The 25000-nt window shown below is 40.9% G+C and overlaps 1 protein-coding gene across 3 annotated transcripts in view; it reads right to left on the bottom strand.

Moving 5' to 3' along the window:
• Nucleotides 1-281: 281 nt before the first annotated feature.
• Nucleotides 282-25000, bottom strand: part of klc1a (kinesin light chain 1a) — a 35464-nt gene continuing 10745 nt past the window's right edge. The window contains exons 6-16 of one of the 3 annotated variants that reach the window (XM_068717556.1): nt 24616-24703; nt 22072-22173; nt 19073-19246; nt 17856-17955; nt 17464-17516; nt 16795-16862; nt 16145-16253; nt 15124-15285; nt 8262-8395; nt 5804-5864; nt 282-4793 (exon numbers count right to left, since the gene is read on the bottom strand). In XM_068717556.1, the coding sequence (XP_068573657.1) occupies nt 4728-4793; nt 5804-5864; nt 8262-8395; nt 15124-15285; nt 16145-16253; nt 16795-16862; nt 17464-17516; nt 17856-17955; nt 19073-19246; nt 22072-22173; nt 24616-24703 (1117 nt within the window). In that variant the 3' untranslated portion in view covers nt 282-4727. Of the gene's footprint in view, nt 4794-5803; nt 5865-8261; nt 8396-9995; nt 11731-15123; nt 15286-16144; nt 16254-16794; nt 16863-17463; nt 17517-17855; nt 17956-19072; nt 19247-22071; nt 22174-24615; nt 24704-25000 lie in introns of those variants that run through there. The other 2 variants (XM_068717557.1, XM_068717558.1) reach the window with 2 other exon arrangements.

The raw sequence follows: 25000 nt of genomic DNA on the forward strand, positions 1-25000 counted from the left end.
AGAAAGAGACAATTGATTATTACAGCAGCACAAAGACAGCTGTTGTACAGATGAATAGAATAAGAAAAATAATAATTAAGAAGTATATATATATATATATACACACGTATTAATACTATTATATATACTGTTATATCTGATACTCTATTCCATATGTAGCTGTCAGAACAATTACAATATCTGCTTCTGAAATAAATAAGAAGAACAAATTGCTAAAATAGAATTAACTCAGAATATGTTTCACGTCACATCAGATATTAAACATCACAGCAGACAGGTCACAGATTTGAGCGTTTTATTTAAACACAGAGGAAACCTAAAAGAACATCAGTTTGCAGACAAACGTCCTCACAACTCCAGTGAAGTCAGAGAGTAAAGAACACAGTTCTGAACAGGTTTACATATTTCTGGTGAGACCTGCTGTCACGCTGATGCTCTATTACACTGTTATTACTCTTGTTATTACCGTCTTACGACGCCACAACAAGAGGACTGTGCAGTCAGCCCGCATGGACGAGTCATGAACGCCAGTTTTCATCCAGGAACATTCTCTACGTACGAGATGTTTAACACGGACGGCTACAATGCTGCTCTACAGGAAGCAACACATCCTTAAAATGAGTTCATGATTCACACAAAACAAAAACAAAACAAAATAACACAGGACAACTTGACATTCAATCTTGTGTGAGCGTCGCCGTGTGGAGCGGTGCATGAGGACGGAGCAGCATCCACTCTGTCGAGACACCTCAGAGGATGTGTCACGTGACCTCTCTGATGTCATTCAACCACGACCTCAGCTCAAAGTTTGGACGCCTGAAGGAAATGTTTTCGTAAAGTTTCCTTTAAAAATAAAAGCGTCCTGAGGGTCTGTTTGTTTGAATGTCATCGAATAACTTCATTCAAGTTTAAGGTTGAGTTAAGTTGTTTCCCCAGAAGAGCTTCAGGAAAAGAAATGGTAAAAAAACAAACAAACAAACAAATCGCTTTTGATTCACAAAACCTCAAACATGTTGCAGATGGTTTCATCAGTTAAGAAACAAAAAGCACCAAAGATAAAGGCATGAAGTGTTTTGTTTGTTTTTTTACATCATTGGGGTGAGGACTATTTCCTGGACTTAAATCAAACACGTTGCAGTCGTGTTGTTTTGGTTCATGAATTGAAGTTGATGTCTGAAGCGGTGAGATTAAATAACGTGAGCTCATCTCACTTGAAGGAAGCTGCTGCGGATCAGACATAAACGATGTTGAGACACAGTTTTACATTTCTCCAGACTTCCTCTGAGTGACTTTAATAAAACAACTCAACACAGAGCAGTGGGAGCTGGTGTCACGTTTGTATTCGTTACTTTAATCTCTTATATCTTAGCTATACTGCTAATAACTGAGAGCGCTCTGTGGCAGGACGTCAGAACAATATTACATTTGTAGTGTTATATAGTAAAATATGATTATACTTTTAGCGCTGCTGACAATTAGTTGAAAACTAGTTTTTTTCTTTAGCAAAAATACTAATATTAATTTATATAGTTTACTTGTTTTAGTTTCTCCAACCAACGTGAGGATTTCCTGTAGAAAAACGTCTGTAAAATGTATTTATTCAAGAGCAGAAAATAGTAACATACTCAACCGCCGGCTCATTTTGTCTTCTATAACTAAATATATCATAACATGAAATATGATATTGCTGCATTTTCCCCAGACTGCTAGAAGGTGATTATTAGGGTGATGCGTTGCCCTTTAATTTAAACCCTCGTCCACGAAACGCTCCACACAACAACACGCTCCACAGACAAGAAACGCATCATGAGAATCAACAAGAAGAAATAAAAAGGTCAACAAAAGGACGGACTGAGAGGATTTCAGCTTCACTGCTTCACACATGAAGTCTCATCAACTCTTCACTGTGGCTTCTTCTTCTAACAAAACCGTTCAATTTACATTCACGTCATCAAAATCACTCCGAAAAAGACTTGTTTGTTTAGTGAAAAATGACTAAAAGTAATTTTAAGTTCTTATAGTACAGTACAGTATATACACACAAACACAAGAAATATTAAAGAAGAAAAACTTGATGATGGATTTGATCATTTTGTTTCCTTTTGAGAGCAAATTGTAAAATCTTTAAAATGTAGAAAATGTGCCTATTTTTGACTCTGAATATGAATTTCATCCAATAAGTACGGAAGCAAAAGAAAGTCAAAAGAATTTAAATCTTAAAAGCAACTTAATGTAGAATATTTATTGTGGGAATTTTAATATAACTGAAATTATAGCATTTAAAGATGTTTTATTTTTATTTATTTATTTTTACATATATATTTATAAGTTTCCTTCAAACCACATAAATTCAGACTTTTATTTTTCACATTTGAATTATTTCGGTCTTTCATATGAAACTCGTTTTATTCTTGCGTAAACTACATTCAGAACATTAAATTACATCTTTACAACACTTCATCTCTTTGTTGCCAGTTGCTGAAGGTGTTGCCCGTCTGACACGTTGCCCTAAATGTTGCCCGGTTCATCAGAAGTTATGTGCCTGGTTACTTTGTGGAACAATAAGACAACAAGGATTTAAAAAAAGACCGATCAACAGTCAACAAGAAGCTTCAACACACTCGACTCTGTAACGCCAATAAAATCACCAGGAAATCAATAAGAAGCTCATTTTAAAAATCTCTTTGACTACATTATTGCCGGCACAGAAGGAGAAATAACCATGAATATTATTCAAGTCAAATCTATTCAGCTGAGATATTTACATTTCATCTTTGTTCTTTTAATGGAGGGAAAAAGGGGATTTATATAAAATGATGTTTTGGACTGAAAGTCTTCATTTAAGTTCTCTACTTCGCTCCGGATATTAATTCATCTTCATCAAATCAGAATCAGAAGAGTTTGTTTCAAACACAGGAGGGTAAAGTCAAACAAACGCTTATTGCACTTCCCTGCAACACGACTAAAGAGTTCATGTACTCTCTCACACAAACGCATCATTTAAAATGATCACATGACCTGATCTGTCAGTACAATAATCAATACAAAGATGAACGTCTGCAGTGCAGATGTCTCCTTTATGAGGAACACGTTCACACACATGAAACTCCTCCCAGTTTCAGCGTTTCTGCTGTGACGCTTCGCAGCTTTTCTTTCTCTTCCACGCCAGTAAATTGAATATTTTTGGAGTTTTGCACATCGTTTCTGTTTTGCAGTCTTTGATATTTGTGTTTTGGATCCAGCTGCTGCTCAAACAGATGTTTCCATCCTTCTTACTCGTGAGTAGATTCATTCTAGTGTTAAATAACACTTTGGATTACAAAGTGAACCGCTGATACGCAGTGATAAATATATTTGTTATATTACATCTAATATAACGAGCTACAGGAGGAACAGACCCTCTTATTTTGGTTAAAGCAAATATATATTTTTTACATTTGCAACTTAAATCTCTGGAATAATTCTTGCACGATGATAAGTGTTTTTAAATATTTCATAATTTGCACTTTTTGGTTGGATTTGTTTCGACTTTACTCAGGCAGGTAAAGCGTTGTCGTGAGTTCACGGCGCTGTAACGTTCCTCCGTTAACGTGGCTTTAGTGACCGTACAGCGATCCACCCTGAGAGAGTCCCGCCTCCGCACTTCAACGTCTAAGAAGACGGCGCTGATCTTCAGGAAGATATGAAGATAAACTCTTCAGAGCAGCGCGAGGACAGAAACTAATAAAACATAATTTACAACAAAAAACAACCCACAAATGTAAACATAGAGCTTCATCCAGAAAAAGCAAAATGAACACAGGACGGAAGGTTTTAGGGAAGAGATGTGGCTTCCATTTCTTCGCTACAGATCTTTGTTTTCTTAATTCATGTAAAAAGGGTGAGCGCTAAGAGCTAAGCTAACGTCCGGGTCGGCCTCCTGAAGAGACGTCATCGCTGGACGACTTCTCTGCAGCTTCAGTCTCTCGCTGCTTCAGTCAAAGTTCAGAGGGTGAAGCCGAAGTGTGGGTTTGTAACAGAATGAATTTGATTTAGAATTTGAAGAACATTTTACTTGATGGATGTCTCCGGGGCCAACATTGAAATAAATACACGTGAACTACGTAGTGATGAATATTTAACATCGTTTACGGTCTTTTAACCAACAAGAAGACAGAGAGCTCTTCGATTCTAAAGACGAAGAACAGGAGTCTGTCATCGACGAACAATCAGTCGTGTTTACGTCCAAATGTCACGTGGATTTTAACCGAACGTCTAGAAAATCTGTACAAGAAGTACAGTTTGTTTTCCATTAATTACCGTAATGTGATTAAAACGGAGCACTAGATTATCGAGATGAAGAGTTTACTCTACAGCTGAGCTCATCTTCGTCTTCACCGACTGGTTAACTGGACCAACGAGCCGAGAGAGAAACGTTTGTACAAAAAATAAACTAAAGCTCCACTCTGCATTCAAGCGCTAGCATTAAATATATAAGAAGGACCAGCACACATGTAACAGTACATACAGTACACACACACACACACACACACACACACACAGCAGCTCTCTGTATGCTCCTCTTGTTGCGTCTCGAGTTAAGAGACAAAACACCACAAAGCTTCCCAAAAGGTGCAGAGACACATAGGAACCTGTACAGTGAGCACGTGATGCTGAATTAGGAGGGTCTGGACAGGAAGTGACCTCGCAGGCTCCGCCCCTGAACTCCTCCAGTGTCCAATCAACCTTCAACGCGCCAGGTCGGTGTGGCTGGCACTCAGGTCGCGACTTTTTCTCAGACGATTATTTCGTTCCTGGAGGAAAAGAAAAAGAAGAAGAAGAAGAAGAAGAAGAAGAAGAAGAAGAAGAAGAAGAAGACAGATATTAGAGTATGACGTGAACTTTTTAAGAGATTTAGTTTCAGCTCAACAAACATGACTTTAAGAATTTGTTAAAATGTACTTCCCACCACTGGATACGACACATGAAGACACGTATTGCTCGGTTATCTCTGTGATTAAAGTGTCAAATAGAAACATTCTCCGTGTTAAGACTTTGTGTTGATTAGTCAAACATAACGATGTGAGAAGTTAGAGTGAGAGTCTCAGTCACGTCGTGTTATCAGTGACGAAGAGGACAAATACTGCGATCTGACCACAGAAGTACCTTTAAGACCGAAGACACCAGCGAGACTGAGGAGAGTAAAAGTTCTTCAGTGGTTTGTTTCAACAGTCTCGGTAGTATTCTTATTTAAATGTGTATTTTTGAGTCCTATCAAGAGCATTTGGGATGTATTTGTAGATGAACGTTATAGTTTTGTTGTTTCTGATCTGCTGTGTCTGTGGTTTCTAATGTTCTGAACACTCAGACATCTGTTGATGTGATAATTCAACTTTTAAGTTTCACTTTTTAGTTACGTTATGTTGACTTTTTAAAATACTTAAAGCTCACAGTCTCTCAGATTTAAAGCTGTCGTCTTCAAGTTGATTTTTCTTTGACCAATGGCATAAAAACTTAAAAAAGATATTTAAGATTATTTTACAATAATTGATCATAATTGAGAAGCTGGAATGAGAAGTTATTTTGCATTTTTTCCAGATGAATTACAATGAACTAAATATAAATGTGGTTATCAACATCCTGTAGATTGTTACATTTAAAAAATAATGTAAATCTTTGTTTTAATTAACAAAGTTCTTCAGTGTTACGGAAGACATTAATCCGTTTAATTAACAGATTTGATCATTTTAAATAAAGCCCAATAACAGCGTTCATGAGAGACTTTGTCCCTCAATAGAATCAGTTCTACTGCTGGACGTCTTACTTGGTCGGTCGCAGCCTTGTCCACCACGTTAAGAACCCCCAGAGAGCTGGCCCGCTTCATGCTGCACCAGCACCACATGCAGGGGGGGGGGGAGATCAGAGGTGGGGGGGAGGGGTCAAAGGTGGTGGGGGGGTGGAGAGTCAGCTGTGAGGATTTTAGCTCAATGGAGATGGTTATGTTCGTTAATAACATCCATGATTATTTTTCACACAAAGGTTAGTTTAAAAAAAACACTTCCTGTTTATGAGATTTATAAAACTTTTGGCACCAGTTTCTAATATCATAATAATAATTTAGGCTTTTTAACTTTTTGCTGCTTTAATTCAAACCACCATCGAGTGGAAAAGTGCTGCTTTCACTTCTGCAGTTTGTTGTAAAAACACTTTGTCACATTTATAATCAGATGATTTACTAACTTTTGATTATTATACAAGAGGAAAACGTGACAATTATTAACTAAACTGATCTTTAAAGCGTCAATAAATTACTTATTAATTATTAATAAAGCCGTTAGTTACATCTAAATAAAAGGTTCCTTCTTAGAAAGTGGTACCAACATTCTAGTTAATCTGAAACAATCTTTTTATTGATCAGCTGTGAACTAATATATATATATATATATATATATATATATATATATATATATACACAAACATATACATATATACATATACACAAACATATACATATATACATATACACACACACATCAGTAAAGTCCGTGCACACACCGACATTCATGCAACAAAAACGTCAGTTCAGTAAAGTCAAACTGCAGAAACACCGTCCAGATCCAGCTCATTATATAATAATCATAATAACAATGTTACATAACTAATAATATGACTTTATTATGACTCTATTCCCTTGTTTCCTATTCCCTTGTTTCCTATCAATATCAGGATCAGATAAAGAGGCATTAACATCGTCTGTCTTTGGTCAGACAGGAGTGGGTTCAGAGTGATCTTTAAGTTCTACACGTGAAGAGAAGCGACCTGGAAACCTTTCGGAGGATATTTTGGTGACTCACCTGATTCATATCTTAATGTTGATCTGGAAAAAGGTATTTTATTCATCAGATATCAATAATAGCGTCTAAAACAGACAGAAGATTCAACTTCCATTCTAGAGGAAACTTTAATTAAAGAAGAATAATGTCTAGGTATAGCAGATGGTGGATTCTTACAGACTTGTTAAAACGGACATTTCTGCAGTGATTTGACGTCACTGATTGGTCCTGATGATGATGATGATGATGATGATGAAGGCAGTGACATCATCATGTCCATCAGAGAGGAAGAGCACAGAGAGGGAAATGGAAACCAGTGAGCACACAGATGAGGCATGCAAGTTCCAACATTCAAATGAACAAATTTATTCATAAATAAAAAAATTCAACAACAACAACAAAAAGAAACAGTCATGCAGACAAGTTTGTTTTTCAGAGTAAAATCCACAAAGAAAAAAAGAAAATAATAAAATCCAAAGAAAGTAAAAGTGAACTATATTTCAAAACAAATTGAAATAATAAGCCCAAAAGCCACAAAATGCAATAAATAGGTTTCACTATTAGTTGTTAAAATAATAATAAAAAAAGGTAAAAGAGTTCCACAGGCATCACAAGAATAAAAGCATGTCAGAAGAAGCAGACATCAGATTCTACAGGTCGCCCGCCACAGCATGCCGTCAAGTCCAAAGAGTCGCATCATTCTCACACGTCATCGGTTCAGTTCTGTTCACCAGCTGCTTGTTGTACGCTTTTCTATTCGTCATGTTCAGGTTTGGTTTGAAGCTGAGAGATTTCAAGTTGTAATATTTAGAGTAGAAAGTAATACAAATACGGTTTACGTGAAAAAGGTTGTAATATTTCAGGAATCAAGTTGTAGAGTTTTGAGAATAAAGAAGGAAGCGCCGTTATTAAAACTTTCTTTGGGGAATATTACCTCTTTTTTCCTAAAAAGTATAACTACTTTTAGATTGTTACATTACAGCTTTTCCTCAAAAATTGCATTTTTTTCCCTTCAAAATACTGCACTTTATTTATTAAAATATTGTATTTCTTTAAAGTTCAAATATTAACCATTTTTCTTAAAATAATGCAACTTTTTTTCTTGACATAATGTCCCGTTTTTTTTTTACATTTTTCCTCACAAGACATTACGTAAAGTAGTTTTTTCTCCAAACGTCGGCTCTTCTACTTACTGACAACCAAACCGAAGCATGAAGAAGAAGAGCTGTACAGACGCAGTGAGGACAGAGGAAACCAATGCGATGGAAAAAGGACCAAAGTGTGCCGGTAAGCGCTCCATCATTTCATGTGCAAACAGCTTTAGAGTTACTTCACCGCCAGCAAAGCAGAGCCAATCCCTTTACTTTTTGGTTAGTCCTCCGGGCCTCCGGTGCATAAAGTCACAGTCACAGGCACCTGGGTGGGCCAGGTGTCTGATGGGATAGTTACCCGGGGTTTTTGGGCTCGCTGTCTCGGGACGAGCCGCCGCCTTTCAGCTTGCGGACGAGTTTCTCGCTGCTGCGACGGATCGACGCCCTCAGTTTACTGAAGGAGCCGCTCCTCTTCAGAGAGCCGGAGCCGTCCTGATGGGAGACGTCACAGCGTTACACTCTTTCACAACACACTCACACACACACACACTCACACACTAACAGCTGCACACACACACACAAACAAGGAGTGCATAATATGTGTGAACATTAGCGTAAGACTGGGGTGTTTCTTTTCAATTTAATCAACAGAATTCAGACTTTTTCTCGTCTGTAAAACCTGCAATGAAACCTGAAGACGTTGAGTATCGAGCACATTATTTAAAACACGGCGTTCAGAGGCTGAAACGACATTTTTATACAATTTAGTCTTATGAATTTGGATTTTTTTTTTTGGGACCATACGTCAAAAACATTCTTGTCATTCTGGATTAAATCAAACAGTTTAAGTGGAGCAGTCTTTAAACGTGAACATGAACACACACACACACACACACACACACACACACACACACACACACAGAAGTGCATGATCGTCCATGCAAAACCTTGAAAACGATGCAGGTTTGTGAGGTTCTGTAGAGTTGCGTTGTACTCCCATGCTGCACACAGGTGAGTCCACTTATGGAGTTGCACCTTCATCTATCGCTACATGGAGTCCTACGTGACCCAGAAGACTAAATAACTAAAAACAGCTGTGTGGTTGTGCAAAAGCTTTAATTGAATGTGTCCTGTTCCAGCCCGTCTACTGAACCTGGACCCGTGTTGGACCGGAGAGATTCAGAGCCTCAACACAGACACAGTGGAGTTTTTAGTTATTCATCTGAACCTCCATGACTAGAGTCAAAGAACCAGTGTGTCTAATGTTAGTCTGGTGAGACGGTCAAAGAACGGAAGAGGAAGATGCTGATAATGAAGCAGAGCATGCTGGGTACTGAGAAATAGTATTCAGCCATACTTCTAGAATCTGATTTCATCCCAAAAAACAGTGGTGGAAGAAGTACTTTTACTTCAGTAAAACTAGTAATACCACAGTGTAAAAAAAAAAAGGTATAAAGGTGTTAGCGTCATAACACTTCAAGTACCAAAAGAAGAAGTGCTCTTTATGAATGGATATCAGAATATTACATTGAAGGATTATAAGCATCATTAAACACGGTGATTACTTTGGTTCAGTCTTCATGATGATGAACACAGAAATAATACACGTCAGTACATTTCTAGTAAGTAAACTAAATCTAAGGATTAACTTTCAATCCTAATAAAATCCTTTAAATTTAAAGTCAATTAACCAATTTCCCCTCTGTGATCAATTAAAGGGAACGTTTTGTGTGGACGTCCAGTCAGTGTTGATGGTTAACGGAGCAATAAAATCCTCCCCGCATGTCACGATCATCTAGTGCTGAACTTGTGCCGGATCATGTCTAATATTCGACTGATGGATAGTTATTAATATGTGTTATGTTGAAGCTCACAAGGACCTGGCGATGCAGAGATCTCCCTTCAATGAGACATCGTTAAGTTAGCTTAAAAGTATTTTTAAACAACTGCTTTGGACCGAGAGTGCTGCTGCTGAGAGGTGTTACTGATGTTAAGAGCTCTCTCTCACACACACACACACACACACACACACACACACACACACACACACAGAGAAAAGAGAGGGGACACACAAAGAGGCGACAGCCACAGGTTTCAGGTGAGCAAAGAGTTTAGGTTTTATTAGAAGTTAAGAAAGACAAACTGTCAGATGCACAAACAGGACAGGAAGGACACGCAGAGAGGTTATTAGCAAGGAGCCGAGCGCAGCGACGAGGAGACGGTTTCAAATTCCCAAACTTCCATTGAACAACAAACACTCCCTTCACCCGTGGTGACATCTACATACAGAGACATACAGAAGGTCACGTGTTCAGGCCTAACGATTCATTCCCTCGTCACTTTACCAGATGAACTCTATCCTGTCGACGTTTTAAAGACGGCGTGCGTGAATCCCGTTACCGTTACCGTTACCGTTACCGCGTCCCACATCGGCTCAGTCTGACGTCACAGATGACAGATGACACGGAGCGACAGAACAACGAATGACTAAACTCTAGCAGAGCCGCAGCCGAACGGTGCTTCTCGATCATGCTGCCGAGTTTACGCTGACGTTATTTACAGCGCGATAAGAATGACGATGAGCTTTTGAGTCACCACTAATGGAGTCCAGGAGAACAGAGAGAAAGACGGAGAGGTGGGAGGATAGAGTGTTCAGAAGCCTCAACTCGGACCATTTCATAGCTGGAAGGTGAGGTTTTGAGAAGGTTGTGAGCGTGTGGATAAATAAAGGACTGAATGTGCACACAACCTCTGTTTATGTATATTATAATATAATATATATAGTCATTTTACAACAGGCTGTAAAATTGATATTTCTATTTGCTGTTCTAATCAGACAGATCTTAAAAAATGTCGCTCGTTTTCATCACGTTTGTTTGTTCCTTAAATGTATCAAACCACACATAAAATGATTGCTAACGTTGAACTTATTGTTATGATGTTACGAACTTTAATCCATATTAGGGCTGCAATTAATTACTCATCTGCTGTTCTTTCTTCTTGATTAACAGATGTATTGTTTTGTCTGACAATGCCCGAATACAGTGACAAATATTACAAATTATGATTTACCGAAATCCAAGATGACATATTCAAATTGTTGATTTTATCTTGAATATTCAGTTTACCGTCATCCAAAGCATTAAATCCTCACATGTGAGAAACTAGAAGTAAGTGGATTTTTGCTTGATATGATTATGAGTTGATCGACTCATCTTTTCATTTCTACATGCGTCACGTCAGCGTTTGTTTGGTACGTTATTCTAGCGTGCTTTTAAAAAACGGCCTGACTTCTAATCAGTTCTTTAAGCTGTTGTTCTGGTTAAAATGATGACGTTTGTGTGAGATTTGAAAAGTCGAGAGTCCAGGTTAAAATGGAGAGAGTTCTGCTTTAAAAGGACAAAGTATAACCGTCAATCTCCCCACACAATATCCCCCCAAAACCAACCTATTAAATCTACAGCCAACATGGAGGTACAGTTCAAAGACAGAGAGAGAGGAGGTAGAGAAGCAGAGTGCTAGAGGACAGCAGAAGAAACATCTCTCTGGTGCACACAGTCGAGTACAACGCTTCAAAAGACAAACCCAACAGAGAGGAGCTTTTAAAAGCAACATTAACGCTGTGGTTCGACCCGGCGTGAAGAATCCCCACCAGAACACCCGGAGGTGGAGGGTGGAGGAGAGAGAGAGAGAGAAGGGGGGAGTCAGAGCTGAAGAAAACTGCAAAGCTGGAGGGGTTGAGGCGAAGTGAAGCCAGGCGAGGCGTCCGTCATGCAGAAGACAAGTTTTTTTTTTTTAGAACCGTTACAAGGCATCTGGAGTTACGCCTGCCGGACAGACGGAGCAGAGAGAAGAAAGAAGGAAATACGAACAAGTGAAAGAGAGATGAGAGATGAGACAGATTGAAAAAGAAGAGAGGAAGAAGAGAAACAGTGGATTAAAGAGGCGGACACGGTTATCCAGTTCCCAGATACAGACACAGCACTTCTCCACCGGCGTGTAGCTTCAGCTTCAGACACATCTGAGCCTCTGAACCTCGAAAATGTCAAAATGCAGCGACCATTTCACTTCATTTCTTTAACCGTCTACGCAGAATCACTTCGTTCCTCCGTGACGTAGTTTACAGGGTTTGCCACCAGGTGGAGCCTTTGCACAGCTCAATGTGATGGAGAGATGCTGCGTCTGTATATCTGGAGCATTTGTTAGCACACTTAAGATCAAGTGGAACGAGGTTAAACTTTGTTAGAGCGCCACAGGATAAGAGACGAAAAGAGGGGAAGCAGGCAGGAGCAACGCATGAGAGCAGCCAGTTAGATACTCTGATGACGACGTCATGACGACATACGAGTCCATTCCTGTCTGTAGGTTGCTTGTATATTTTGGCTAAAAAGGGAACTTATTATTCTGTGCTGTTATGATTTCAGATTTCAGAAGACAGTGAAAAAGAAAATTCCCAAACTCACTTATTAAAATTGGGTGTTTTTGCCTCACCAACGGTGCAAAATGCAAATATATTCAATATATTATCACAGAGAAATTAAGACAACTGGAAAATATCCTCATTTGAGGAGCTAGAAACTGTATTTTGGGCAATTTTTGCAAAAACAACTACATTTTCGCTCTGCTTTTGAATGGATAAAACAAACTAAAATGTGGCTGTAATAAAAACAGCACATTAGTGATGATAAGAATAACCTTATGAGAGCGTACAGAGCTTTGGAGCCTGGTTACAGGATGTTTAACACAAGCCAACCTAAAGATAATCCACACGTTCTGTGTTTTCAGCTTCCTAGACATCCATTCAACAACATTCTCCTCCTCTCTGGCTGCCAACATGGCGACAAAGCAAGCAAAGGAAAATAAAATAAAAAAAACACACTTTACATTCTCCGGCAGCAGCGCGTCACACAGATGCAAAAAGGAGGGGTACATGTAAACACAACCGTCACACAAAGAGTACAGTACAGAGCCCGTGTTGAGTCAGACGAACACACCGACGAGTCACACTGATCCTCAGAGGACTGGTCTAAAAGTCAAGTGACCGTTTTAACACCTGGAGGAGAGAGCTGGAGAGGAAGCGAGGACTTGTTGGAAGGCAAAGACTTGGTTTTTTGACAGCTGCAGGGAAGTAGTGGAGGGTGAAAAATACCATGAACACCATGTTCTTACCCAACATAAGTTAGAGTCTGTAATATTAGAAAACGGCGACGTACAGTCGAGCTGTAGCGAACAGACCGAAGCTTCATTCATAACGTTCACATTCAAACATTTGAATGCTGCGCATCTGTATTTATTTTTTTTTGCACATTGTTTAAAGCGTGTGTTTCAGCACAGTGTCAGGCTGCACTAATATTATTTAATACGTGTGTTTACTTGACAAAATATTCAGCTACAGTTCATATCTGCTTTTTAAACTCCGTTGGCTGCAGACAAAGAGAGGCACGCCTGTATTAAGCAGCAATCTAACAGCACCATGATGACATTTATAGAACCACAACAACGCAAAATCAACCTTTTTTTCCCCCTTTTTTTGGGGGGGGGGGGGCTGATGATGTCATAATATATGAGGCTTCATTAGAAAACCTCAATAGAAGCTTTGAATGTAAAAAATAAAATACACTGGGTCCAGCCCTAATAGATGTTTGAATTATATTCATTATACATACATACTGATCTATGTTAATGTATACATGAATGCACACTAGTTAGGGTAACATAATCACTTTTTGTTTTTACATTTCTACCTCTCCGGTCGCTGCTGTGATGCTGAATCAATAAAGTTACATTTTTAATCTTAAATCAAATCGTGTCGTGTTTTTAAGTTCGTTATACTTGTGGACGTTATGGAGACATTTCAGTCATATCTTTGTTTACCGTCAGGTGAAAGAGGTTCCAAACAGGAACAGCAATATTAAAACGTACTTCCAGCTGAAGCTCTTTCCAGATAAGACGATGTGAATATGTGCAGACATCAGCTGGTGACGTGAGCCTAATAACAGTGCGTCTCAAAACCGAACCTTCCCCCCACAGCCACAACCAGAGGTGCAGGAGGAGATGCTGATTGGTTGTCCGGGGCGCTATGACTACTGTTGCTGTGTGAGCAGGCGGCAGAGAATAGGATGAGGAGCAGCGGCCTACAGAGACTCTACCATCTACACGCTGATGTCTCTCAGTCGCTAGAGGCTGAAGAAAAAAAAAAGAAATGTACCCGCTCAGCTGGGTGTCGTCTGCATGTGTTAATGTGAGATGTGAAGGCAGCTTTTTAAGAGTCGCAGTTAGTGGGGGAAAAAGCTCTACAGAAAGAGAGTTTAGTGGTTTATTGTGAACAAAGTGCTACAGTATGTAAATAGGTCAGAGATTTAGGCAGCTTTTCACTTATTAATCAAAGTGTAACAGTGAAGTACAAGCAAAAGCTGCTACAGGAGGGTAGTTGTGACAGTCAATCAGCATGATCAGTGGAGAGCAGACCGTCTTTTCACCGTCGTTTTAAAGAGGTGCGAGGTCTTTCTAATGATTAACGGAGTAAAGTAACAACGTCGCGGTGTCTTTCTGGACAGAAACCACTGGAACCCTCAAACAGCTACATCCTTTAAAGTCGACGTTTTAGTACCCAGCAGATAAAACACGGAGGGTTTATTCTTCATGCGGACGTTTTTACTGAGCAGAGTTTTGATATGTTCTGTCATCTTGAGACAGAAATCAGAAACACATGAAGAACTGTACTGTAACGACAGTCTATCAAATCCAGTGATGTGCACATTAGATGTACCGTAGCTGACGTCGGCATGCATGAAAAGAGGAACACGCCGACTCCAAACCACAGAGCTCTTTACATGGACCACAACGGTTATGGAGACATTTGTGGTTTGTCACATTGCAGCTGTTTCCTGATGTTTCAAATTGCATTCTTACTCGTCAAGGATTCTCCCGAGACTTGCCGCATATATTCTATAATTCTGTTTATATTATTTTAATAGCATCAACCTCAAAAGATAAGTAGAGCAGTTTGATGCTCCAGAGGTCAAATAATCTGCATGGTGGGTACTGTGCTGCTGTTAATCTCTCTGTATTAACAGTATACATACATGTAGATACGGCTCATATTTCTCAGACTTGATCTTGTTCTGTGTGGCTTCTGTCCTGAAAGAAGCGCGGCGCTCGTTATACGAACATGTCTGGAGACTCTCAGTAGCGTGTCGAGGGCTGTGTACTGTACTTACCCCGTTCCACTCCACGCTCATACTCACTTCCTCGCCACCGTCCGGCCCGCTCTCGTACTTCACCGTGTCGGAGGTCAAGCTCTCGCGGCTCCGCTGCTTCTCGCGGGCCTCCGGCTCGCTCAGGACCTCCGCCACGCGCTGCTTGTGCACAGTGTCCAGACCCTGATACACACACACACACACACACACACACACACACACACAAGGCAGCAATAAATGCCAATTCCACTAATCCAATCAATTCATGTTAAAGCTACAGACTTCTACTGATTCTTCAGTGCCACCATGCTCCTCCCTTTTAACATTTAACAGTTTGAAACTGAACTGAATATTTCAAATTAAAATCTAACTTCGGACATGGATTGTTTTAAACTCTTCCATTTACAAAGAGCACACATGTCTGTAAAAGCGACTCGCTTTCCTTAAACCATGACCATATGAATTAAATTTGTCCACTGTACACTGTAAAACATTTTACAAAAAAAATGTGCAATTTTGTTTGTAAAATCTATATATTTTCTCAGCTCCTCAGAACTATAATGAAGCCCTAAATATTGACTTGATTTATTATAATAATCAGTTAGTAAGTAAGTATATAATTTCATATAATTAAATTCTAATTCTAAGTATTTATAATTTGCCTAAATGATAGTCTCTGCAGCAGGAATCCAGTTTAATTTGAGCATCTTGTGTAACTTCCCAACCGAGAGACACGAAGAACATTAAATCCTAAAAGGAAATCCTAATTCATGATAAAAGCTGCGGGGCTTCACCGCTTCTCATCTCCACAGGAAACCCCGTTAGATCTCATAAGAGCGTAGAAAAGCTGCACTCCACGCTTCACCATCTCAGTCCTAATTTTACACCAGATTGATCCCGTTTTGCCCCTTTTTTAATCAGCGGTAAACGTCGAGCCGACCCATCTCATCCGCCTCCGTCTCTGCAGTTTAAACACCGACCGCGGCGTCTGAACCGCGGAGAGGAATCTTGCGTCATTAGTCGCGTGATCCGGAGCCCACACCTGCTTTCTGGAGCGCATGGCCGCTTCCTCCAGAGTCTCGGCCGCCTCGAACTTGCCCTGCCGCCTGTAGAGGGCGCCGAGGTTCTTCAGGGTGGTGGTCACTGTGGGGCTGCAGAAAAACAAGGAGGAGGAATATTTCATCACGGAGAATCAGTCTGGTGAAGGAGGAGTAAATCCACTGATTTAGAGATATCAATATTACTCATTTACTCTGAGAATACACTGATTAATAACTACATTTCAATTAAGCTCTTTTGTTCTTCAAATGTCTTTTGATATCGTACCAAACTAATAACATAGAGGCTGAGTGTTTTCTCTTAATTAACTCAAATATGTCTTGTTTTGTAAAAAAAAACAAATCCATAATAAATGAATCTGCAGGATATGTGGTTCAAATGTTTTTGTGAATAATATTTTGTTGGTGCGACGCAAACCACAATAACTTAAATTACAAATTATAATATTTAATAGGAAAAAGGGGGAAAAAGAAATATAAATGAATCTATATAGCCTGCGTGTTGTTCACTTAGTTCTAAAGGGTCACAGGATCACTGAAGAACCTTGTTGAAAGGAAACATTAACTTAACGATAACAACATTTTTAACGTCGGCCCTCTTCACTCAAACACTGAACCCATCAAACAAACTGACCTGTCCACTTTGCAGGCTTTGTACCAGCCTCCATACTCTCCAAACGGTGAGCCGTCCTTCTGCTTCCCCTACGAGACAAAAACTCAGTTCACCACGAAACGTCTTCATCTGCGGACCCACGGACTAAAGCCTGAAGTGACTCGTGCATTAAACGGATGAAAGTTAAACCATTTTAAAACTAGAGGCTTCTTCTTTTTTTTTTTTAAATCCCGTCAGCGATAACATGAAGAGGATATTTAGTGGTGGGATTACAGTGGAGTCAGGTTTCCTTTTAAAACCATGACCAAAATAAACTCCTCCAGTCGGGGACTCGCACCGTCAGCTCTGGATGGTTATTACAGCGGCTTAATCTGCTAATCCAACTCTTTGTGAAGCCAATCCTTCCTATTTCATCTTAAATACGATAATAACAGGAGTTTAATGCGGCCGTCAGTGTGACTCAGTTTGTTCTTGTTTGTCTCGACTCGTGTTTGATTTTTCTACCGTCACAAGTGACTTTTTAAAGTAATCATAAGAGCTTGGGGACAAACACTAGACCCACAAAATATGAGTGTGTGTATATATATATATATATATATATATATATATATATATATATATATATATGACAAACAAATAACTAGAATTATACTTCACAGGTTGACCAAAAGATGGACAGACTTTGCTCACCTTGCTTTGCTCCTCTCTCTCCTCAGCATGCATCCATATCGGTTTGTTCTCATCTGCAGAGGAACACGCAGTGAAGTGAATCAGTGCTGATGAAACATTCACTCAGATAAACAGCAGCAGGGAGGACGAGCTCTAACAAGTCACTCTGGTTCTGAAGAAGTGCGTTAGCTTTTCAGCTCAAAGGTCATTTTTGTTTACAGCAACCAAAATGTCTGAAAATCTTAACCTTTATACTAGAAGAAGAGAACAGCGGGAGATGAAGAAGAAGCACAGATCTGTTTGTGTGTGTTGGTTTAGAGGATACTGAATGAGAAGTGTGTGTGTGTGTGTGTGTGTGTGTGTGTGTGTGTGTGTGCGCGTGTGTGTGTTCATCGACCGGTCACATGTCGTACCGTCAACGGAGCCGAACTCCCTCTCGTGAGCGCGGGTGAGGATTTCTTTGTACAGCGTTTCAGCCTGCTTGAACTTGCCCTGTTTCAGGTAGCAGGACGCCTGAAGGACACGAGAGAAGCAAACGTTAAGAGTCAGCATGAGAGGCCGTCCTACATATTACATGTTTTTATAAATATGAAATATTTTAGGTTTATTTTCCACAAGTACAATTTAAAAAAAGGTGCAATGTGTAAGATATATGTCCACACGCTCCAAAAATATAGGAGCCAGCATTTCACCTCTAATACTGGCTCCATGAAAACAGAATTTACAGTCATGAAGAACGACCTACTAACAACAGGGAAAGAATACGCAAAATTCTCATTATCATCTTCTCGTGTGGCGTCGGCCCGTCGTTTACGTGAGCCATCTGTGACAGTAACCCGGGCTGTACGCTTCTTCGACATTTTGATAGTTTGTTAAATGGATTAAACCAGAGAACAACTCGTATTTTCTTTTTCGTCCCTCCCGCCACCAGGAGACTAAGTTGCTGGGAGGAGAGTTTGCAGCATTGCTCGGGGACGGATCTTCAGTTAACAGTTAGCTGTAGCGACTCCATCAAGCAAGAGACTGAAGAGACTAGCCCTGACTCCCTGTTACACGGGTTAGAACCCAGAATGCCAGTTGACACAGCTAACCGCTAACCGGCCCTCCTCCTGGCAAAGCACTCTCCCAACAACGGGGACGATGAGGCGAGGGTCCGACTAGCTTTTTTTTCCGTTTCTGCCACTTTGATCAATTAGTGCTCTGCTTTAGCTCCACTACTTCGTCCTCTCATGTTTGTCTGAGGACAGACCGGACGTTGCAGTGTCTCACTGTCGCCTCTCGAGTTGGTATTACAGGGCAGGAAGGGCCGGGGCTAGCTGGTTAGCGTGCTCATTTCAGTAGATACCTCTGTAGCAAAGTACAGTATCTGACGTCAGAAAATTTGGGCCGAAATTAATTAATATTCCGGCCAAATACAAAATAAATTATTCTTCTCTAAATGCATTGGCATTCATTGCTAAAGGGATTCATTTCTGATGGAACAGCTGCGATAAGTGGAGGCTTCAGTCCTGTAGTGTTTTTCTTATTTAGTGAGTTAACCCTCAAACTAAAATCTAGCCTCTGTGGCGCTTGATTAGACCAAAGGAATGACAACACACGCGTCACTGGCTGACGAGCGGCTTCCTCTCACCAGGTTGTTCTTGGTCTTGGCCACGTTGGGGTCGTCGGGGCCCAGTTTGGTCTGGTAGATCTCCAGGGCTCTCATGTAGTAGTACTCCACCTCCTCGTACTTGCCCTGGTTCTGACACAGCAGGGCCAGGTTGTTCAGCTGCTTGGCCACATCTGGGTGGTCCTTCCCCAGCACCTGGGACGGAAGCAAGAAGCGAGTAAAAGGGGTTAAAACAACAGTCGTTACGTCAAACTAAATGAGTTTTAGAGGACAAACTGTGTCTCACATGGGGCCATTTGGTCAACAGCTCTTTTAAACTACCACCAGGCTGGGGCCAGGTGCCGTAGCTGCTACTCAAATCGGTTGCTCTCTTTAAGTGGCTATACAACTTTGGAATTCACTAGTAACTGGTCAGCAATACATTTCGCTTCCATCTCTGAATTTCCCTCAGTTTGAATCCTCTTGTCTGGTTTTGTCATTTTGGATTTCCTGGAACACAAAGCCGTCTGCCAATATGTTGTCCGTCGGCAACATTTGTTACATCTCTTGCCAGGTTGCGTTGACCTTTTCGCTGCTCATTTGTAACGTCGCTGATCTCGAAGTTTGAGTCTAACATTACTCGCCGGCAACGTTTCCCTCGACAGCAGCATCGCCTGCATATCATGAGCTATTTCAAAATCAGGACGCCATAATGGAAAATAAATCTGTAACTGGTGTCTAACCCTACGGAGGCATCTCTTAAAAGACTTCGACCTGTGGACTATCGACCTGCTTGATTAAATAAAAGCAGGAGTACAAACACAGCAACAAACAGCCTTTAACACAGAAAACGATACCCTGCCGTCGAAACGCAGCCAATAGAATCAGAACCGGCATGAAAAATAAAGCTTTGCATTAATGTGGATGTGAGAGCGCTATCAGCTTCTCCTGCGTGCCGAGGCGGCTTAACGTCATGAAAGGCGAGTGAAGCGAGCGTGAAAGAGACGCGAAAGGACCAGGAGAGACTAAAGGTGACCAGAACGAGGAAACACTGCAGTCAGGGTTTCATCTGAGTCTGACTGAGCAGAACAGAGAGGGGGACTTTCAATCTCTTTTTCCTTCCTGGCACTTCTTTTTCAAAAAGAGGATGAAGGAGGACAGAATGCAAAAGAGAAAAAAGGACATGAAGCAAGAGAAAGCTAGAACTCTCTGCTGGTTAGAGAAACGCTGCAGTAACAACACTGAGGAATGGGAGACATGATCAGAGGAAAAAGCACCTGGTGTGAAAAATGAAAGAGTATCAGAGATAAGACGGAAATCAAGCAGCTTGTTGTTCAGATTATTAAAGTATAAATCTGTAGGAGGTCTGAGATCAATCCCTCACAGGACCATCTATCTCCTCCTCCTCCTCCTCCTCCTCCTCCTCCTCCTCCTCCACATAGCACATCTGACAGCTTTCCTGTAAACATCATTAGCTGGAGGAGGATTGCCATAAGCCGCGTGCGACTACGAGGTCTGGGTCACTGAGCAATTGATCGTGTTTATCGATGATGCCGCGTCTTCAAATGCCAGAAGTGCAGCAGTCTGAGGCGGTTTCTGGGAAGCTCTGAGAAACACTAGCTTCCTCTAAATTTAGGCTGAAGGGCCTCTACTTACAGGGCACAGACTGAATCCATGTTTTATCCAAATATTTACTGAATAAAGGGATTTTTTTTTTTCTTTGGAGAAATTCTGAGATCCGTTTCTGTCCCTCTGAGACATATTTCAATAAAGACGTCTGTGCAAAGACACAGCTAGCAGCAGGTAGGGCTTCAGTTTCTTATTCGAGGACATTCGAGCAGAAAAGAAAACTTTAGAGGCTTTAGTGGTTAAATGAAACACTTTGTCTTTCATTCACTGCTGCAGCGTTCATGGATTGCATGAAGGACAATATGGCAAATATATTCAACGCAGATAATTGTTTAATTACAAAAACATAAAGTCACTATTCATATTGACAAGTACTGAATGTGATCACTGAGATCAGCATCAGATCTGGACGTTCCTGTTCAACAATAAAGCAACAGAATCAAACTGGATTCAGCATCACAATGTTTTCATTTCCTCTCAAAAAAGCTTCCAAACCAGTTCATAAGCTTCATCCCTCTTTTCTCCCCGACAACCAAACTCACTTAGGAGCTGAGCTTTTCCCGAGCTTCTATAAATAAAAGAAGAAATGCAGGAAAAAAAGGAATCCTTATTATTCAGCAGCTCTGCAGCAGCCACCTCGCCTGTGCAGGAAAAACTCAAATCTTTCAGCTCAAGCGAGAGCGTAATCTTCTGAGTTTAAGTAGCACAACAAAACAAAAAGAAAATGCTCAGGCTTAACCAAAGCGGACGTCTCATTCTCAGAGGACAGATACAGAGAAGTGGATCAGATGTTCTTCAGGATTGCTGAGCGGTAAGCACCAAACTAGAGGTCAGACAAAATAATGACGATCTCCCCTGAGAGACACATTTAAAACAGAGCACAAATATTTAAGGCTTTTTGTTTTTCATTTCTATGAAGTTTAATTTCTTCTTTTTTTTTGTGCCTTAAAGCGTCTTTCGTCAGACAGACGTAACCCTGAGACGTGCGCGTCCCGGCAATTTTACAGCGTTCATTCACAACACGGCCGTATCGGCACTTTCCCGGAAATGTTTCGAGGTCTTGAGGCGGGAGAATTGGCGGGAACACATTTGCCTGAACATTGATCCCTGCTCCCATCCACACATCTCCCCACGCAGGAAATGTTCCGGAGCATTTCATGGATAGACTGCAAGTTTAAAAAGGGACTTAAGCGTTTGTCTTTTGCTGGTGACTCATGGAGAGCGAAATATTCAGTGTTTGACTGTTCTAGGACACAGAGTTTGTCTGAAAGTGAAGTGAAAGTTAACTTTAGTTTGAAAGTGAAAGCTTTAAGTCTGGCGAAGAAGAGAAGAAGCATAAAACAGCTGCTTAGTGACGCTTTCCTATCGTTTGTGTAACTGAATCTGTTTAGTCGTGGTGTTTGAATACCTACCTTTTCTCTGATCTCCAGCGCTCTCTTGCACAGAGGCTCCGCCTCCTTGTACTTCCCTCTCTTCCCATACAGGACGGCCAGGTTGTTGAGGGTGGCGGCGACCTGACAGGAACACAAACACATCCATTACTTAATTTCATTCACTCTTGGTGGTGAGCCTAAATCCTTTTCAAACCCCAAGACTCCACGCCGCAGCAGCAAAGTGCCATTGATCTGGTGAGGGAGTAATCATCGAGGAGGAAGCGGAAACAGGAAGTGATTATGGTGGGCTGTAATTTGATCCCAATCAGATGTACAATGAATCTTGTGCACTGGGGAGGAGAGAGACTACCGAGGTGCCGGGAGGTCACCTCTGATCTCTGATTCAGACAGGCTCTGGTGGCCATGTGGGCAGAGTGGGAGGAAAGGAAGGAAGGAGGGAAGGAAGGAGGGAGGGCAGAGGGGACTGGAGGAGGGGAAGGGAGTGTAACAGGAAGAGAGGAGGGAGATAAATAAAAAACGACAGCGCAAACAGAAAAAGCTACACTTACAAAACTCATTTTCTCACTTTATCAGTAAATTTATTCCTTAACTTTTTATTTTTCCTTCACAGTCTTAAGAACGAACTCTAGAAGATGAAGATCATTCCTCACAGACTCAGATATCAGAGAAGACAAACGACTGCAAATCAAAGTGTTCCTATGAACTCCTTCACGGTTTCTTAACCAGAGGTCCTTGACTCTATAGCAGGAGGGGGGTTACCTGCAGTCTAACTGGCAAAGCTACAGACCACCCAACCAGCTCCCATGTAAACACGATGGCCAACATTCAAAAAAGGGCGAAAAGAAAAGCAAAAAGAAAAGATCGAGAGATTACGAAGATCGGAAATACTGTAGAAGGAAGAAACCACACGGTGAGAGGAATCCGGGTGAGATAACGATCTATATTGTTGACAAAACTATGATTTTTTTTGATTATAAATCACTGAAATCACTTCTTTATATAAAGAACCATCAGGGCCTGGTGGCAGGATGAGATGATGGAGGGCTAACCTCAGCTTCACAAACTGGAGAGTGATGGAGATCCAGACAGTGGAGACACAGGCCTGCCGGGGTTAACACAGTATGTTTACGGTCTGAGAGCAGGAGTGGGTCAATTATTTATGAACTCTACCGTGTTCACTGTGATCGCTCTGGACTGCAGTCACAGATGGGTTTGGAGAAATGTTAATTAGGAGAGGTGTAGTTAGAAATGTGGCCTGAACACAGCTAACACTTCCCAAGAGGCTTCAGGGCAACTCGTACTCCTGTATCAGTAATTCAGAACTTGTTGTTTTGTTCCTTGACAAACAATATCCTAAAATGGAGAAATTCTTCTTCTTTTTGTATCTAAGAAGTCAAATTCATGTTCTTATAAAGAGGAAATGCAGAAAGCTGGTGTTTTAATGTCAACAAATACCGAGCACAACAGTTTTACCTGACTATAAACCAGTTGAAGCTCCTGTTATTTAGAAGAGATAACACTTTTTCTTTAGGAGTTCATTGCATCTACGAGCAGCACTTAGCAGCTCTGAAACTCCCTGGAAGCTTCCCAGGCTCTTTAATAATGATAAACGCCTCAAAACTGTGACTCAAGCACGACTTTGGCTGCGCTGTTCTTACGGCTGTCAGTGTTGTTATATGCGTTACCTGCAGGGGAGCAGGGTCACCTATTATTGATCGCCTGAGGGGGAAACCGGGACACTGCAGCAGCCAAAAATAGGTGTAGATCAAAGAGTAGAGGGAGTCTAACAAGATAAAGAACTCCTTTTCCTTTAAATGAATGAACTGCAGGGCAAAGTGTTTATTGTACTACAGCCGGGAATCCATTGGTAGAGCTCTTTATATTAAAGGAAACATTTGACTTTTAGTGAAATACACTTATTGGCTTTCTTGCTGAGAGGATCAATACCACCCTTGAGTCTGTACTGTAAATATGAAGCTACCGCCAACAACCGGTTAGCTTAGCTTAGCATAAAAACATGGGGGGAAACGGCTAGCCTGGCTTTAGTAAAAACGTATTCAGCTGCACATGAATTCTCATGACACCACAATTTGTCATTTTTAATGTTTGGTTTGTTTCAATTAAATAAATGAGGAATAACATGTTAATTAGTGATCTTTAGAAGCGCCGGGTTTTGTGACCTTTGATTGAGTAAAGCTAGCTGTTCCTAGTCTTAATGCTAAGCTACGCTAACCATCTAATTGCTGTAGCTTCATATTTACCATACAGAGAGGTAAACATCTTCTCACCTAACTCCCAGCAAAAGAACAAACGTTAAAGAATAAACGTTAAAGAATCTGTTTAATGTTGTTCAGAGGGGAGAAGTTGCTAAAATATTACAGTTTTTCTGCACCTGACTGCAAAGACTATCTGCCTTACAGCCCATTATGTTAAAGCGAGATACATGATGAATCTCTAATATTCAGATAAATCTGATTAAAGCAATGTCACAAAAGGTCCTGTGCAGAAAACACAGGGCACAGCTGAATAACGTTGGCGCTACGCAGAGCCAGATGTACTCACAGCTGGATGGTCCCTGCCGAGAGTCTTCTCCCTGATGGCCAGGGCGTCGTTCAGCAGGTTGGCTGCCTCCTTGTATTTGTTCTGATCCCTGAAACGGACAGAAGCAGAAACAGAGTCAGGCAGAAACACGGCAGACACAGACGGACGGACAAGCACACAAAAGAAAAGAAACATAAAACTAAGCTAACACTTTCAACCAACAGTCCATTATTTTCCAGGCGACGTGGTCCAAACAGCTTTGCAGCAGTTCCCACAGTCAATGCAACGGTCTGCAGACAACGAGTCGACCCAGTCTCTCATTCCTGACTCTTCACTGCACCGACTATTCACCGGGTAAGATTTGTGGGAGTAAGAAACACGGGTCCGACAGCCTTGTGTGTCACGC

This window comes from Cebidichthys violaceus, unplaced genomic scaffold, assembly GCF_023349555.1.
Source record: "Cebidichthys violaceus isolate CVI_PGR_0920_01 unplaced genomic scaffold, fCebVio1.0.p SCAF_22, whole genome shotgun sequence".
NCBI classification, from domain to species: Eukaryota; Metazoa; Chordata; class Actinopteri; order Perciformes; family Stichaeidae; genus Cebidichthys; species Cebidichthys violaceus.